Source organism: Tyto alba, unplaced genomic scaffold (genome assembly GCF_018691265.1).
Source record: "Tyto alba isolate M040663 unplaced genomic scaffold, T.alba_DEE_v4.0 Super-Scaffold_42, whole genome shotgun sequence".
Classification (NCBI taxonomy): Eukaryota; Metazoa; Chordata; class Aves; order Strigiformes; family Tytonidae; genus Tyto; species Tyto alba.
Genome location: NW_024881318.1, coordinates 40,548,704 through 40,566,403, shown reverse-complemented (window position 1 = coordinate 40,566,403; position 17,700 = coordinate 40,548,704). Strand labels below are relative to the sequence as shown.

At 37.5% G+C, this 17,700-nt stretch overlaps 1 protein-coding gene across 3 annotated transcripts in view; it reads right to left on the bottom strand.

The window, feature by feature from the left end:
• Positions 1–206: 206 nt before the first annotated feature.
• The window catches only part of DENND4C (DENN domain containing 4C), a 72,210-nt gene continuing 54,716 nt past the window's right edge, over positions 207–17,700 (bottom strand). For all 3 annotated transcript variants that reach the window (XM_033003836.2, XM_033003838.2, XM_033003837.2), the window contains 11 exons: positions 16,390–17,537; positions 14,649–14,829; positions 12,774–12,883; positions 11,407–11,582; positions 10,193–10,375; positions 8,483–8,672; positions 7,328–7,573; positions 5,863–5,980; positions 2,972–3,125; positions 1,816–1,880; positions 207–1,129 (listed from right to left, as the gene is read on the bottom strand). In XM_033003836.2, the coding sequence (XP_032859727.2) occupies positions 993–1,129; positions 1,816–1,880; positions 2,972–3,125; positions 5,863–5,980; positions 7,328–7,573; positions 8,483–8,672; positions 10,193–10,375; positions 11,407–11,582; positions 12,774–12,883; positions 14,649–14,829; positions 16,390–17,537 (2,708 nt within the window). In that variant the 3' untranslated portion in view covers positions 207–992. The remainder of the gene's footprint in view (positions 1,130–1,815; positions 1,881–2,971; positions 3,126–5,862; positions 5,981–7,327; positions 7,574–8,482; positions 8,673–10,192; positions 10,376–11,406; positions 11,583–12,773; positions 12,884–14,648; positions 14,830–16,389; positions 17,538–17,700) is intronic.

The window sequence follows — 17,700 nt, the reverse complement described above, 5'->3', positions numbered from 1 at the left end:
GGGGTTGTTCAGCCTGCAGAAGAGAAGGCTCCAGGGAGACCTTCTAGTGGCCTTCCAGGACTTAAAGGGGGCTACAGGAAAGATCGGGAGGGACTCTTTACCAAGGAGTGTAGTGATAGGACGAGGGGTAATAGTTTTAAACTGAAAGAGTGTAGATTTAAATTAGGTATAAGGAAGAAATCCATTACTGTGAGGGTGGTGAGACCCTGGCACAGGTTGCCCAGAGCATCTGTGGCTGCCCCCTCCCTGGAAGTGTTCAAGGCCAGGTTGGACGGGGCTTTGAGCAACCTTTGAGTGGAAGGTGTCCCTGTACATGGCAGGGGGGTCATAACTAGATGGTCTTTAAGGTCCCTTCCAACCAATACCATTCTATGATTCTATGATTATGAAAAGGTCAGCCAAAAATAATTTAGAATACTGATTGGGACAAGGGTCAGACAAAGGGTAGCATATTTAGGTCTTTTGATCTGACAAAAGCAACTGCACTGCAACTTCCAATCCAAGGACTGAAATATTTACATTCATATGTACATACTGCACACAAACAAAAAGATCCCTCTTTAGGTAAAAGTGATTTTAAAGAAATAGTGAAGAATCTTAAGTATTCTGTGGAAGGAAAGGTATTTCATTAAAATACACAAATATTGGTGGCCGTTAAAGTCACCAACTATAGGCTGCTGTTTAATCACAACTTGATATTGTGGGGGAAAGACTTCAGGAAGGAAAAGGAGAAGTATAGACAGGAAAAAAAAAAGCAGATCAGTCACTGAAACCAACTTGCCCTATTAATATAGTTTTAAAACATTTTAACGTAGTTTACACTGTGTCTCATGAGATGAAAGACGAGAATATATGTTGTAGCTCAATGGAATTGCTTTGACAAATTGCTCAATTATCATCTTTTGGGATTCAAAGTGTATATATCACCACGCTCCTGGTTTGTTCACCTTGACTTTTGTCTCACTGAAGTTTAGTGTGTGTCTTCCTCATTTTTATATTAAAGGTGCTCCAAAGCACTTCCTACAACACTCAACCCTGCAGCTTGGTGGAGCATCTATTTTCTGCATCTTTTCAAGAACATCCTTTGGTAGATTTTTATGTGCAAGTCTGTATTCACTGTCAAAGACCTCTGAAACAGAAAAAGCATAGTTGAATTTATTTAAGAAACCCTATACAGTGCATACTACTGTTCCTATAAAATACTTCAGTAACTTTTATATAATAACAAATTAATTAACTAGCCACTGATATTTCCCTCCCAAAATGCATCCTCTCAGGGAACCTGAAAAGTATCTTCAAGCTGGAGCATCACAATGCACCACAGAGGATGCCCGTTATTTCTGTCACAGTTCAGTCTGCCTGTTCCCAGGGTATTTCTCCTGTCACATCCCGCAAGGGAGTCCCTTTGCTTGCATAGTACCAAACAGAAGTCAAGGTAGAGATCAGGAAGGGGTGGGCAATCAGGTGGCAAGATGCCATAGGTCTACTATGTGGGTCAGGGAAAGACAGATAAGACTGGGAACAAGGTTTCAGACATGACAAATTAAAACCTCAAGCTAATTAACTTTGTTTAAAATAACTATTACTGGTTTCAAACAAGGTCAAAATTAACGGCCCCATCTGAATTAAATTTCATAAAAGCAATACCTACTTGAAGAGTGACAACACAGTACTTTTCACTAAAACACAGCAATGGAAAAGTTACTTAGAAACTCAACTCATGTATGAAAAGTCATCTTTATACACTAGTTTCCGTATAAGTATTTCTATACTTCATACAGAGGCACTATGCATTTCACAGTAATTTTTACTTACCAATGTCAATGTTCTCTCTTCCAAGAGACACCAGAGACAGGAAAAGAATTTCTCTGTAAAAACTCCTAGGAAATATTTTGAGGGGTAAGTCAATGAAAGCACTGACTATCCTAAGGTTAGAAAGTCAATGTTGAAGATGCTAATCTTCCATTATGTAGTTTCTGCAAGTGCTCTGTTAATCTTGCTTGTGAAGAAGGTGACCGATATACATGATTTCATCCTTGAATATTTTTCCTTAACGCGTGAAGTTGTATTTGTTGCCAAATCCCAGCAATTACATTTTCAATGAAAAATCCCTCTGCCAAATATGCCATAAGAACTCCAGAAAAATAAGAAATATAAAATTAAGCACCACTTATTTATTAACTCATTCCTGCCTAGGGGTGAAGTACAAGTAGCAGGTTTATTTCAGATCACCCATACTTTATTGTTTGTTACAGAATGTCATGATCTATCTCAGAATTGGACATCACTAAACAATTAGATAATTTTTTTTTTTTCTTGTGGAACTTATAAAGGTTCTTCTCCAGGCAGATTAGTTCTTGTTTCTGTTTAGTAATGACAAACCACAGAAGCAAAGATGACTTAGCACAACAGACTTCAAACACATCTCATATCTGCTGTAATTTACTTCAGAGGCTGTGCTTTTGTACAGAGCCCTCTTTGAATTGTAGTGCAGATGGCAAAATGTACCACACAAGTGTTATTTACATGTCTCCCTTCCTTTGTGGATCATGCTGTATCTACTTTTCTTAGCCAGTACTCCAGGCTGGTAGCATTTCAATAGCTATAACTAGGTAGTTTGGAGGATATTCCAGACACTGCAACAGATACTTCAAACTTGTATCTACCAATTTGCTAGATCAAAAGCAACACCAAAATCTGCATAGTCAGTATCTGTGTTTTTCTTATTAATTTGTAAAATGTCCATTTTGACTAAATAATTACATTTATCCATTTGAACTTGACAAATTATGCACCTGGTTACAGAATGCATCTGTTTGTAAGCATGGGCATAAACAAATATAGACAGTGTTTGGTGGACACAAATGAAACTGAACATTCCCGAGAGGTCCTTATGGAATTATCAAGTGTAAATGGTCTGATCTGGTTTAACTTTGAGTGGGAAGAAAGTAAGAAGAGACTACGCCTTTACCTCTGTCGTTTCACATCTGGCTTAACTTTCTGTAGAAGGAGGTTGATTGGTTTAACAACATTATTGTGTTGAATACTTAATTTGATGTTCTCCAACAAAGTGTTCATTGCCTGCTGATCTTCTGCCACTGTGGAGGGTCTCTTTTCAGAAGAATCTGTGAAATACAACAGTACAGACTATTAAAACAGTAAAGTTTTGGGGGTTTTTTCACTTTAATAAGCAGAAGGCATTTCAAAAAGTGACACAGATATACATAACCTCTACTCAATCTACAGCAATTTGTTACAGTGGAAAAGCTTTGTCTGTTTATAGTCTTTATTCCACCACAAAAGTGACAGGATGCCTCAAGTGTCCATCTGCAAGAGCTCCCACATGACATAAATACAAGAGACTGAAGAGTATCCAGCATCAGATGTTGCCTGTGACGGTTTGTTAGCTCAGATTTATTGCTGTACTTCAGTTTCAAAAGCTAAGTTGACTCCATGAAGGTTATTTTTACACAAAAGGAAAAAAATAAACCAAAAGAAAACACTGTCATGTTTTTTATCAAAGAAAGTTTTCTTATCAAAGCCCTTTTTAAAAGCCACCTATAATTCATTAATCACTTCAGGCTACACATTGAAATAGATACTGCAGAGTTGCATCAAACAGGAAAGAAACGTATCAAGACATTTACCATCATGATTTGCTGCTTACATTTCCACTTCCAGAATAACACTGAACTACTGTTCTTTGGAAAACAGTGACTTGTGAGGGAATAGTAAATCCATTTACTGGCAAAAAAATAAGGCTACAGATTAGGCAGCAATCATGTGATGTGTAAATGAACTGTAGACTAAGGCTAGTAAGCATAATCACACCAACCTAATGTTTTGAGAAAATTGATGGTTTACAAATGTCACTTCCAGTTTTCCAAACACTAACACTGCTGTAGAGCCTATCTACAATACTACCACTTTCCTTCCACATTTAAACAGGCCTTTTTCTCCTTTATTTACATAAATACATATATTTATGCATCTTCATTCACATCTGAATGCTTTGGGGATGCTTTTCAAGTATTATGCTCAAATCAATGTGCTTTCATAGAAGCTGAGGGAAACGCCACATCTTATTCTGTGCTGTTGAATGTAATTTTCTGATCAGTCAGTTTATTTTTAGGACATTTTTCAACAAACCCTTTTGTCTTCCTTAGAACCAAAATTAGCATGCTGCATAGTTTTTAAAAGTTAAAACACAGACTGAGAAGTTTAGGTCAACCAAGGGATTTTTGCTGATCAGAAGTAATGAAATCCCGAAGTTCTCATAACTAGTGGGCCTGTTTTTTTCCTTCCTTCCAAATCAAGTTATGGTAGACAAAGGCTTGCTTGGATCTTACTTTTTGACAGTCAAGTAGGCTCCCAAATGTACATATGTCATGGTTTGAGCCTGGTCGGCAGCCAACCACCACGCAGCCACTCTCTCTCCCTTCTCTTCTAGCAATAAGAAGGGACAGAGAGCCAGGCTTGGTGTTCAAGATAGGACTGGGATGGGGAAAAAAAATCACCCTTTATGGGCACGAGCAAAAGGCAGACTTGTTAGGGGAAGAAAAAAAAAGAACATACATTTATTACAGACACTAACAACACTTAACAGAGTAGGACAGTGAGAAGCATTGCCACATCTTGAGAACACCTTCCCCCCACCCCTCCCTTCTTCCCGGGCTCAGCTCTGCTCCCGATATCTCTACCTCCTCCTCCCAGTGGCACAGGGTCAGGGAATGGGGGGGTGCAGTCAGTGCTGCCACTTCCTCCATCTTCAGTGGGGGGAGCTTCTGGAACTTGTTCCCCCTGCTCCATCGTGGTCCCTCTCTCACAGGAGACAGTCCTCCACAAACTTTTTCTGACATGAGTTCCTCCAACAGGCCGCAGCGTTCCCCACACTGCTCCGTTGTGGGTCACTAACCTTCTCTGACTGGATTCTCTCCCACAGCTGTAGCCCTTCCTGAGCTGCTCCGGCGTGGGACACCCCCACATGCTTCAATCCTCCCAGCGCTGAATTACAGCAGCGGGGCTACCTTTTCCCACAAGACCCCAGCCTTCTTCGGGCACAGCACCTTCATCATCCAGGTGGAAGCCACAGGCCATAAATCAATGTCTGCTCCACCGCAGATCATCATGGGTGGCGGGGGGGGCTGCCCTGCCGTCTCACCACAGGATACAGGGGGTCTCTGCTCTGGCACACCTCCCCCATCCTTTCTTCCTCTGTTCCTCCACTGACCTTGGTGTTCACACAGCTGCCGCAACTCCTCCTTACAAGTCCCACTGCACGTCACCACGTCCCTTCTTAAATATGTTATGGCAGAGGCGCAGCCGATTGGCTCAATTTCCCAAACAGAAGTGGAGCTGACTTGGAGCTGGGGGAGCTTCGAGAAGCTTCTCACAGGGAGCCGCCTCTATAGCCCCTTCCCCTGCCACCAAAAAAAAACCTCTACCACTCACTCAACCCAGGACAACATATTAATAGGACCTTTCATTCATTTATAGAAACACAAAATATTTTTTTGTAATACAGTCTTCTTTTTCATGCCTGCATAGATATAACGCGATAATGCAGTGAAACATTCAAATCAGGTGAAGCTTATTTAGCACATCTAGAGCAAAACCTCCCACCATGTTTATAAGTGTATGACACATAAAGAACAGATAACATACCTTTTCAGTATCAGTAAAATATTTTCATAAATAACTTGACACCGAGACTATGTGAAGTACCTAAGGGATTGGCAATGCTTCACACACTAAAAAACTTTCCACCTTGATGGGTTGTGTACACTTCAAACACTACAAAACAACTGTTTATTTCCATAGCCTCTACTCCCCTCTGCTTCCTGTAACATCTGTTTTACTTACTGAGATTTCTCCAAGATATATACAGAGGCTCCCCTGGCTCTTGGTGGAGATTGATATTATCCCACAGAAGATGGATGTATACTAGCTTGCTATCTTGAGCAAGAGATGTCAAAGGAAGCTAAAAAACATGAGCAAAGGGAAAAAGAGTTAAAAACATCAGTACAGTCTTATTATTTAAAAAAACTGCTCTTTAACTCATTTTGCAAACAAAAAAAAAGTTTACTTCATTTATCTTGAATCCAACAAATAGGAACATTTGATGTCTTCTAGAGGAAAGTGTACGCAACCAGAGAAAAGTCACACATACTGCAACATTTAATTGCCTTTTCTAGTTTAGCCTAATGTATGAAGACCATTCCATTTTCTACAGATATCTGAGGAAAATCTTTATGAGTATGTATCTGAAAATATTTTTTGTGCATGAAACATGTTTCTTGATTTGTACTACTTATCATGCCATACCTTAGTATCTTCTGACCTGATTAAGATTTGGTATGCATGTCTGTGTTTTCCATTAAGCACAAAAAAACTGTATTTGCATACAAATATGAACCATTTATTTCCATTAAAAATATATGGCACTCAAAACAATAGTTCCGTAATTATTTTATAAAATGAAGTGCCTCTGGGATCACTAATGCAGTAAGAATTAGTGGGTGAGAAAAATTTAAAGTCAATTTAAAGTTGTAGTTACAAGATACTATGTCCCATTTTGTGGTTTTCCCTGCAAGTTCATTTTATTTTTCCAGTAAGATTTAAATTTCATTAGCATTGGTTTTCAGCTACATTTCTTAGAATATTGTTCTTGGTTCTAGGTGAGTTTGTTTTGTTTTGTTTATTTTTTTAAACTGAGGCAGATAATTTTACAATTGAAGTGCATACAAGTAGATAGGAAAATACTACTTTTGAGTGCATCATATAAAAGTACATATTAAGTTTGGTACTTACATATACAAATCATATAGATACAAAACAACATTTTGCTCCTTAAAACAGGAAAAGCAAAATACTGAAAAGGTAGCATCCATTTTATGGAGTTTTGTTCTATTTGTATAGTAATAAAGCTCAGTGGAGTTTGAATATGAAAACTACTAGTGGAAAAGAACAAAAATATTGACCAATAAGGTTTATATACTGAAGTAAGCAACCCATGCTATATGGATTACAATGTATTGCACTTTCTGACTTCTCCATAGACACATCTAGTTTTCTTCTATATGTCAGCCTTCTCTTGAATGATCTTACTCTCCGGCTTCCTAAAAGGTAACAGCTTGACTAGAATTTGAATGCTGTTTTCACTCATCTTCCTTCAAGATTTCTTGTGGACAACAAATCTATCTACTTCTATTATAAATAGCAGAAACCTAGACCCAAGCTACTCAGAAGTTACTCACTTTTTTTGAACAAAACTCTCAAATTTAGCTTACTCTAATATCTGCAGTTCTAATATGAGGAAGCCACTTACCTGCACTCCATCATTACAGTGTTCTGATGTTAAAATTAGTCCAGGTAAGTTGCTAGGTAGATCCAACCGTTGGAAATACCAAACTAGGTTCCAGAAAATTATGGGGTGTTGATTGATGAATTTGGATGTATGAATTACTTGCTCTCCCTCATTTTCCAACAGTGATTCAAGCTCCTTACGCAGTACCAAAGGGCTCAAGTAGGGTACAGATACAGGGAGAGGGTTAGGTCTTTTTATTAAAGGGTCCTAAAAACAAAACACCACACACAAAAGAAAAAAATGTTTCTTTTTATGAAATCAAAGATTTTTCTTCCAGAAATAATCTTCAAGATTATGTATCCTGCAAATCCCCTGTTGTACAGTTTCTTTTGATATCTGGAAGAAGCCTCTGGAAGTACTAAACACACAATAACTTCAAAATCATCAGCAGTTTCAACTGTCAAGGTGTTTCTTAACTTTACAGAATAATCATCTAAGCTCTCTCTATCGTGTGAAAAAGAGAAAATGCTGATTTGTTATAACTTGTGCCCGGTTGAGCAGTTTCAAGCTAAGTTGGTACTAAGCAAGTGGTGACGGAGTTTGCAAGAAAATGACAGTAATTACATCAGCTGTGGAACTGAATCCTGAGTTCACATGTTAAGACAGTTTCTTACTAATAAAAAGCACCAGGAGAGAGGAGAAACACTTTGTTTCATATGCAAGAATAATGTATTAAGTCTCAATACTGCCTCTCACCTTCTCCCATCCCCTGAACAGGTAAATCTAACAGAATACAGAGGAGGAGTGTAAGTGAATGTGTGAAAAAGGAACAAACTTTCACTCTTGCAACAGTGTGTTGTTTGCATTATTGTGTTTAGTCTGCTGTAGAAGTTGGGTTCTTTTCAAAACAAAATTCCAGTTTTAGAAAGACAAAGACTAGTGCCATTCTGCTAGAGAGAACATTTCAAATTGAGCAGCACTGTTTGTACAGTGTGCTGAAAAAGCAATTTTAGATTAACTTAACTGAGATTTTTTTTGGTCATAAGAACATGAAAACATCCTTGGCCATTCCCATTCCCCAAATGGACAAGAACGTGAGTAGTAGAACATTAGTAATTTTAAGTTCATTGCATTCAATATTTTGCTGTCAACTGAATGCGCAACTTCTAGACTTACCACAACTTCTTGCAAACTATTTGGAAGACTAACTGTTGAAATGCCATGACACGGTCTCTGGGAAAGATCAATGTTTTGCAGTGGACCTCCAACACTGTGACTCCGAGTCAAGGACACTCCCCTTCTTGGTGGATTACTGGTAGGTGTCTTCATGGTTCTGGGATCTTTACTCTGTTCTTCTGCCACATCACTGTTGGGATTTTAGAAGAGAAAACACTAATATGAAACTATTCAGCATTCCTATGACAACAAGAAGGAAGCAGAGAAAGGTTGCCAAGTATGCATCCCAAATCAAGTTTCCCTATTAATAAGGAATCCTATTTGCCCAGTTAGCTCCATAGGATAGGAAAAACAAAATGCCTCTCAGAACAGTATAACCATTCATCCAGAAAAGCAGCTAGGTATAACCCAAGATATGAATCTGAAAGCACTATAGTTCTGTATCAGTACTACTGCTCTGGTACAGCCTTACCTTGCTTAAAAAAAAAGTAGGAAAGCACAGTTTTGTCAACACACAAAGATTATCTTGTTCTCATTATGCTCCTTTTTACTTCCTCTTCCCTTTATGTTTACTTTCTCTAAATGTCATAAGCTGAGCAAAATATTATAGAAAACCATTTAAACTGCATGCCAAAATAACTGAAAAAAAAAAATGTGTCAAACTCATCCAGCAAGGTAATTTAAGAAAACTCCTATTACAGGCCTGTCAAATTTAATCCATACAATCAAGCCATTTTCCGATCTGGGAGTATTAATTTTGTGCCCCTTATAACAATGGATAAAAACCAATTCAGCAATACAGAAAAAAACCCACCATATGAAATAGAAATTGTCTGCTTCCAAATAATTTGCAAAGAGAGGGAAGAGATTAAAGGTGACCTTCACTTCCAAATCTGGCTTTAGTTAAAAATATGAGACATCAAAGTTAAGAGATTAACATAAGCAATACCACCTTTAATTTTTAGAGTATTAAGACTAACTACTATCACATGGATTTAAGTTTTAATAGCCTGACACTGGTATTAGCTCATTAGCTCACAGGCACGGATACTCAGAATACCCCTATTACAACAAAATGTCAACAAATCCCAGAAAAAAAGTCACAATCCATAACAGCACTATTTCAGTTCTTCCCTCTTCCAACATGACACCCCCTTACTGCTTCTTTCCTCAAACTGTTTCAAAAGTGGTATTGTTCCTCTGAGTTTCAGCTTTACATCAGTATTACTTGTCATAGAACACGTGCTCAGTGCAAGATTTGAGTGCTCAGAGAGCTTTCTCTCAAAAAAGTGTTCCATCAAATGTACTTTTTTCCCCCCCATGATGCAGTGTCCTTCTTTTAATATGAGGAAGCCACATTCTAAACACAAGGAACGAAGAAATAATGCTTAAATTTCTGTGTGTCTTTAAAAGGTGAGTGTGTTTTAATAATACCGAGTACAAATTTTGCCTATTACTCAATAGTGGATGGACCTGAAGATTAATTTCTATAGTTATATCTCTAAATCCCACTCATTTAATGGAACCAGATTACTTCAAATTGACAAAAGCACAGTTAAAACATGAAAAAAGAATGAGAGAAAACAGAAAATTGTCAAGTTACAACTGTACTTTACCATATTTCATACATAAGCCAACCTTCACTTTAGAGGAGGAATACTGGAAGTGTTGATTAATTTCTGACAGAACCAACAACCATGTTTTACCTACTTCTGCTCAGCTGCAGAGTTAGTTTCTTCAGCTATGGTGTGGCTGGATTGTGGGTGATCTGAAAAACTGATCAAGTCAGCAACAGCTGGACTGGACAACAGTTTCTGCTTCAGGGGATCCGTGATTAATGGAAGGGTACCACTCTGTAAACTATCTCCTGAGGTACTTTGCTTCAGGAAAAAGCTACGTTACAACATGAATGGGAGGGGAGAGAAACACAAAGATGAAAGCATAAAGTAATTTAAAAAGTTTTTATTTTCTATATTTACTTTCAAAAAGTAGCAAAAATAAGAAAAGACAACATTAAAAAGCTTGACAACAGGACACAAACTTAATTGTACTCTCTCCACTGTAATTCATATAGGCAGAGTAAGTGAACAGCTACAGCAATTTGACCTGCAAAATAAGAAATCCTATGCTGGATGTAAGTCATTACAAGTAACGTTGGTTTGTCAAGGTTCCCAATCAGCAGCAATATACTGATAGTTGACAGATCACTGAAAATGGTTGTCATTGTAATGTGACATTACAGACTAGAAGACCATACACCATTATAGGTGCAAGATAACAGGAACATGTCTTGCTTTGCTAAGGTTTTTCAAGTGCACACTCTACAGATGTTCAGTTTCAGCATTAGAAAACACTAATGGAACTTCTGTTCCACAGCAACAACTGCTACAGTGATAATCCATTTTAAGTTACTTTAAAATAAGTTCCAGCCCTTACAGTGCAATTAAAAGAGGCAAATATAGTAAGCAGAGAAGCTTAAACTGGAGAACTACTGGAGAAACAATAAGCTGGAGCATCTTTAACTAAAAGCTGTTAGTAAATTTAATGTGGGACAAATTCTTTGCTGACAGATTTTAAAACTGCTTTACATGCTTTTAAAATGTTTGTAATCCATTAGCTTTGTTTTAAAAGCTAAATAAAATGAAACCAGAATTATATGTTCTGTACAGTTATGCTTACAAAGAAAATATGAAAAGAAAAAGTAGTAAAAGACAACCAGTTCTTTGCTATTTGTTTTACAATGAAACTTAATAGCTTATAAGACTTATAATTTCCTTCAATACAATCATGACCATCAAACAGGCAAGGACATTCTTGCCAACATCTAGACAAAAATACTGGGAGAGACAACTTAAGATCCTTTTGTGAAAAAATATAACCATGTACAAGTGCACAGGCAGAGAGTATCTATAAAACCCACTAACCTTGCAGAGCCACGTAGGTCTTTAAATTCAACATTAAGTAAAGGCAGGAAGGTACTTTTACAGAAAGGACAGGTAGTGTTCAAGTTTGAATCATCTGCTGTCCATCCAGCCATAATTTCTTCATCATAAACCAAAGCACCACAAGCTCTACATTGAGAGCAGCTTGACATCAATACCTAGAACAGCAAAGAATTAATTTGTTTCAGAACTCTTTAACAACTTGCTTTACAGGTTTAGTATCCACAGGATAGTAAATTTAATGTGTTTCTCAGTATCCACAGGAGTTTAACATGTATCAGATTGCCATTTAGGAATCTCCCCAAGATCAAACATAAAAGAAAATTACATGGGACATAGCAAAATAACACCACAGCTGAAAGAAAAGTGGCCAAGGTAAACGCAGTGACCATTACGTACATATCTAAAGCATGAAAGCATCTACAAGCGATAACTGAAACAGAGAGGTATACTAAATAATTGTTGTGGAGGGTTTGGCTGGGATACAGTTAGTTTTCTTCATAGCAGTCTTTATGGTGCTGTGTTTTAGACTGCTAACCAACTCTGTGTTGGTAACACAGCAATGTTTTGGGTACTGCCGAACAGTGCCTTACACACCATCATGACCTCTTCCTTCTCATTCTGTCCCCAGCCCAGTGAGGAGGCTGGGGGTGAACAAGACGTTGGGAGGGTACACAGCCAGGACAACTGGCCTCTGCTGACCAAAGAGATACCATATATTGTTACGTTCAGTAATAAAACTGGGTGTGCGGAGGGGAGTTTTTCCAAGATAGCTGTTGCTTGGGGTGTCATGGTGCTGACTGACTGCCTTTACATCACTTGGTTTTTGTTGTCCCCTCCCTCGTTTTGTTTTGTTTTATTTTCCCCAATTCACTTATTAAACTGTCTTCATCTTGATGTTCAAGCTTTTATTCTCACTTTTGCCCTTCCGATTCTCTCTCCTATTCTGATGAGGGGAGAGTAAGTGTCTGGGTGAGGGCTTAGATGCTGTCTGTGGTCAACCCATCAGAATTATTTACTAGCAACACAAAATTTTCATAAAGGGAAAAAAACACCAAAGAAAAGCTTGAAAAAAAAAAAAAAAAACTTGTTTTCTCCATCATTTCTGTCTCACTTCAAGTTTTAACCCTTCCCTCAATTATCTCTTTTCTCAAAATGAGAGATAAATAAAAGCATTTAACATACTTTTTAAATCTACTGTCACACTCTGAGGTAAAAGTAGCAAGCATCTTTGAAGTTTAAAAATGGAAAAAAAAATGTTTTGAAAAATCCAAGCACAATCCAACTAAATAGGTAATTAATGCATATATTGCAAAATTTTATCTTTCATCTGAATTTATTAATCTTACCTCCATTGCATAGTTCTGGAAAATGCTGGATAAACTAGTATTATGTGACGAGCTGTGCTCTGACTTCTCAGAATCTAGAGCTTTCATACTTCTTGGGAATGAAACCTCACCTGTACAGGAAGTTTTTTGGGTCTTGAATACAAGAAAAGAATAATTCATCCTTTCCCAAAGAAAATAATTTCTGTTCGACCAAGACAGAAAATTATGCCAGATGATTTTCAAAGATATATGTAGCTCTATAACTTCACTAATAACATAATTACAATATAGATAAATATAATTTTTGTGATTAACATTTCAAAGTTACTTTTGTCTAATGCAATGTGTCACAGACTGGTAAAAGAACAAAAAGCATGAGGGAATAAAATCTGAAAATACAAAGAAAGAATAAAGAATGGCACAGAGCAGTTAGATTGCTTAATATATATATATATACACTCTAAAATGTTGTTCAAGATTTCTTGAATGACACATCCATATCTAAATAGCAAACAGAAGGATAGTACCAGGTAAGACACATGATACCAAAGATGCCATTACTGTGCTTAAGTTTTTCCTGACTAATGTTGCAGCAAAACAAATTTTCTTTGGTAAGGCTGGGTTCTAGGGTTATGAGCTTTGCCCATGAGACGTGGAAAAGGAGTTGGAATATATTCACAAGAAGAAAATAGTTTGAATCAGTTTTAGGAAGAAAAACTATCAGTGTTATTTCCTCTGACAAGCCCATTCAACATTTCTTATAAAAAAAATCATTACCTGAGTCTCCTCGTCATAAAACAGGCTCCTCTGCTTCTTCAGCTTAAGTTTATGTTTGCGAACAAATTTTTTTGTACCCTGCTGATGGCTGCAACTCTTTATAGTTAGTTCTTATAAACCTTCTACCTAACCGGAACTAGAAGATATCAAGATTTTGCTGGACAAGGCCAGCTTATGTCTAGTCCGCAAAATAGTTCTTCCTTTTTTGATGCAGGTGGCTTTACAACATTTGCATCATTAAAATACTGCAAAGAGAGCTAAACCAACCCCCCACCTGGTTCAGCAACACATGTTTTTCTCAAAATAAGAATCAAATCTAATTGAATCAAATCTGAACTGGAAGTGATTACATTTACTGCATCCAGTTTTACAATGGGGGCAGGGAAGCAGTGGTGGGGTGGGCGGGAGGACAATTTATCAATAGGCCTATGTTCATCAATTATTTACCTTCAAAACTTCAAATCAAGTATGCATCCAATACTTCCTATTCCACAGCAAAGCTGATGCATTTGCCAAGTGTGTTGCTCTGGGGTTTTTTGTGTGCTTGGGGCTGGTTTTGTTTATTTGTTTGTTTTTGGTTTGGTCTGTCCTGCAGCTCCCCTCCCTCTGCCTTCACCAGAAAAAAACCAAACAAACAAACAAAAAAACAAAAAAAACAGCAAAAAACCAAACCAAAACAAACACAAAAAAAAACAAAACCAAAACCAAACAAACAACTGCCTCTTAGTTATGAGGCTATTGGCAGTTCTTGAACACTGCTCCGCTCTACTGTATTAATATTCTAAGAACTTTCAAGGTATTATGACTTCACATGAATGACCAGGTGTTCCTGGCTGTAACTAGTTAGGAATCTTCCTATCACATACACAGAAGAAGCATTTTTACAGTTAAATCCCTGTATTTTGTATCAACTTTTTAAACATTCAACAAATAGAGAAAAATTAGTTATTTGCTACTGAAAGAGTATAGAACGAAAGTACAAATTTGCTTGTATTAAGGGCTTGAAATAATTTCAGATTACCATGGCTTCCACTGTTATGAATGATTTCACACATTATAGTTTTTGCTGTTTGTTATAAGGAAGTTATGCAGGGGAAACAAAAAAAAAAATAATCTCACCTGCACTGTAATGCTGTCTTCCTGCATCTCCACTGCTACTGCTACTTCCAAGACTAGTAGTGCTTTGCGCAAGGTCATTCGTAACTAGCCCTGGGACTCCAGTTCTTGATGACAGATTATCTCCTAAAATATTATCTTCAAAACCAGCAGGGAAGTTGAAGTCTGGTCGATTGTTTTCTTCCTTTAATACAAGAAGAAAATTAGCATCTTTGAGTACTTCCAGATCCATTAGCTGACTTCCATCTTTATCCTAACAAATAATTAATTATGGTAGGAGATTAAGATGAAATCCTGATGTAAAAAAATTATTAGATGTTGAGATAAATCTATACAACCTCAAAAAAAGGCAGATACTGGACAAACCAGAAGGATACTAGAAAAATTGTAGGCTTTGGCAGTGAAAATACTTAGCTGAAGATCAAACTGAGTGACAAAGCGACAGGGATATAAATATCTTCATTACAGAAGAGACAGGAAAAATGATACAGAGATTGTGATTTGGAAGACATTACAAAAAATTAAGGAACTACCAGAAAAAAGATCCAAGTTAAAGCCAAATTTTCAGAATTGAAGATAGGAATGAAACATACCAGCTGAAATAATGCAGCAATAATACAGTCACAAAGACACAGGATGCAACAAAATATAACAATTAGGATATTAAAAAAGGGAAGTTGCAGAAATAAAAGAGGAGAGAATTAAAAGATCATTTAAAGGAAAATAAGTCATGTTAAGGTCAATACAACAGAAAGACACACAGTAAAACCTAGGTCAAAGGAAAAAAACTCAGGCAAAAAGGCAAACCAGTGAGTTTTCATTGTCGCAGGCAAAACCTGCTTTCAAAAAAAAAAAAAGTAAGAAAAATTGGGGTTTTATTTACTAGAAAGGACCCTATCAGTACCCTAATTTAAATTTGTTTCATGTAGAAATAAAGCCAGATAGCTATCTTCCCTTTTCCCACCTTTTATGAAGGTTGGGAAAAGGAGGGAGAATTTGAAAAAGGAAGCAAAAAGCTATCTTAACAGCCTGTAGAGGGGAGACAAAAGATCCTTAAAGCCAAACACCAAACCAAGGAGTTAACTGAATCAAGAAGAAGCCTTTGTAAGAGAGAGAACTATGTCTGGAGGCACAATAACAAGATGTATATGAAAAGGAGGAAGTTATAATATTCATTCCTCCATCTCATATCTCATTTGTGTCATCATACTTTGACATGTTTTACTCTGAAAAAAACTCTGTTAATCAAGTGTGCTTACATAATCTTTAGTTTCCAAATTCCTGTTGAGTGAATTTACTAGATCTCAGACTGTCCTTTACTATCAACTTTAATCATCACCAACCTGACAACTTAGGTTTGTGATTTGTTTTCACAATATTTTTTTGATTTTTTAAAGTAAGATGGGCAGTATGATATCATTTAAGGTGACATAATTTTGTTCTTACTAGGGTTTCTTGGTACAGTTTCTTTAAATATAAATAGATAAAAGCATAAATGGGGGGAACATTGAGAACAAAGAGTTGAAGTTAAGTTTACCATATCAAGACCATTTAATTTGCTTTCGTCCAAAAAGTGTTTTTATAATGACAGAGGAAAACTCCACCACACATAAAATACAACTTTTATTAGCTAACAGAAGTCAATACTTAATAAAAAACACCAGCTCATGAAGCAATCTTCTGGACACAGAAGTTACCCCTCTAATTTTGTCTCCCCAAATTTTTCATACTGAAAAACACTTGCCTCATCATCTGAGTAACTATACGCTGAAGTTACAACTCCCCACATCTTACTGGCCACATTGGCAGCCTGCTTCATGCCTGATTTCAGAACATCCATTTTTGGTCCAGAGAGTATATTGTCTAACTTCAGATTGGATAAAGTTGTTACAACAGATCCTAATGAGCCATGTGGAGAACAACGACCCAGTCCTGTCAAAGATGAAGACCGCTCCTTTTGAACTCGTGGATGGGTTTGTTGCTTTGGTCGACCAGTGAATGTTTTGGACCTGGAGACAGAAGGGCTCCTCCGATTTTCATAAGACTTGGGGGATGGCAGGACAGGATCCAAAGGCAGGCTTGACCTCCTTTCTTGGGAGTGACCAAGTGTTCCACAGGCTTCTGCTTCCCTATCTGGCTTATGCAGTTCCATGCTGGGAAACTTACTACCCAATGGGTTCTTCAGATTCATATAGCTCTCTATTTCATCTGCCAAATTACGTGATGCAACTGGTGACAGCACCTTTTCCTCAGGTTCTGGATGCTTTAGTTGCGTGCTGCCGGTAGCCAGCAAAGATAAAGGGTCCAAGCCTACTTCAACATCTTCCCTTTCAACAGGCTTAACCACTCCATAAAAGCTATTCCTTTTAGCAGTTGCATCTTTGCATTCTGGTTTCTGGTTTCTGGACTCAGCTGACTCTTCAAGGTTCATGTCTTCCACTGTGGTCACTTTTTCATCTCTTCCATTCTCAAGATGCTCCTGTCCTTCCCCAGGTTCTTCCAGCACTGGTGAAGACCTATGCTCCAATTCCCAATCAATCTCAGTCACACAACTCCATGTGCCACTTATGCCAGAAACCTGCTGGTCAATGATACTTTCAAAGCTGTGGTATTTATTTATATGACAGGGTGAAGTTTTGTCCCCACATAAAGCTGCTGTTAGGATTTTGGCATCTGCTCCCATCATTATTGCTATTTCTTTAGAATGTAAGTCCAAGCTGCCTTTTTTCAGCAGCATTCCTGCTCTGCTTTCACTGCTAAAACTGCAGCTTCTCTCTGAAAACAGTTTCTGCCTCTTCTGTCCTTTTTCACTTGTTTTCTTAGGAGAAACATCACCAAAGACTACATCTTCAGCTGAATCCTGAGTTACAAACAGTGGGCTAGAACCAGTTTCTAAAAGAGAAAAGGCATTAATGCAGTATCCATAGCCACCAAAAATGTCTATTCCCTGAAATCATGCGAAATCTCATTATCTCCTTATTAGTGAGAAGACTGGGTGCACCACAATCTTCAGTTATCCATTAAGAATTTACACTGGCATTAACTTATTTTACTG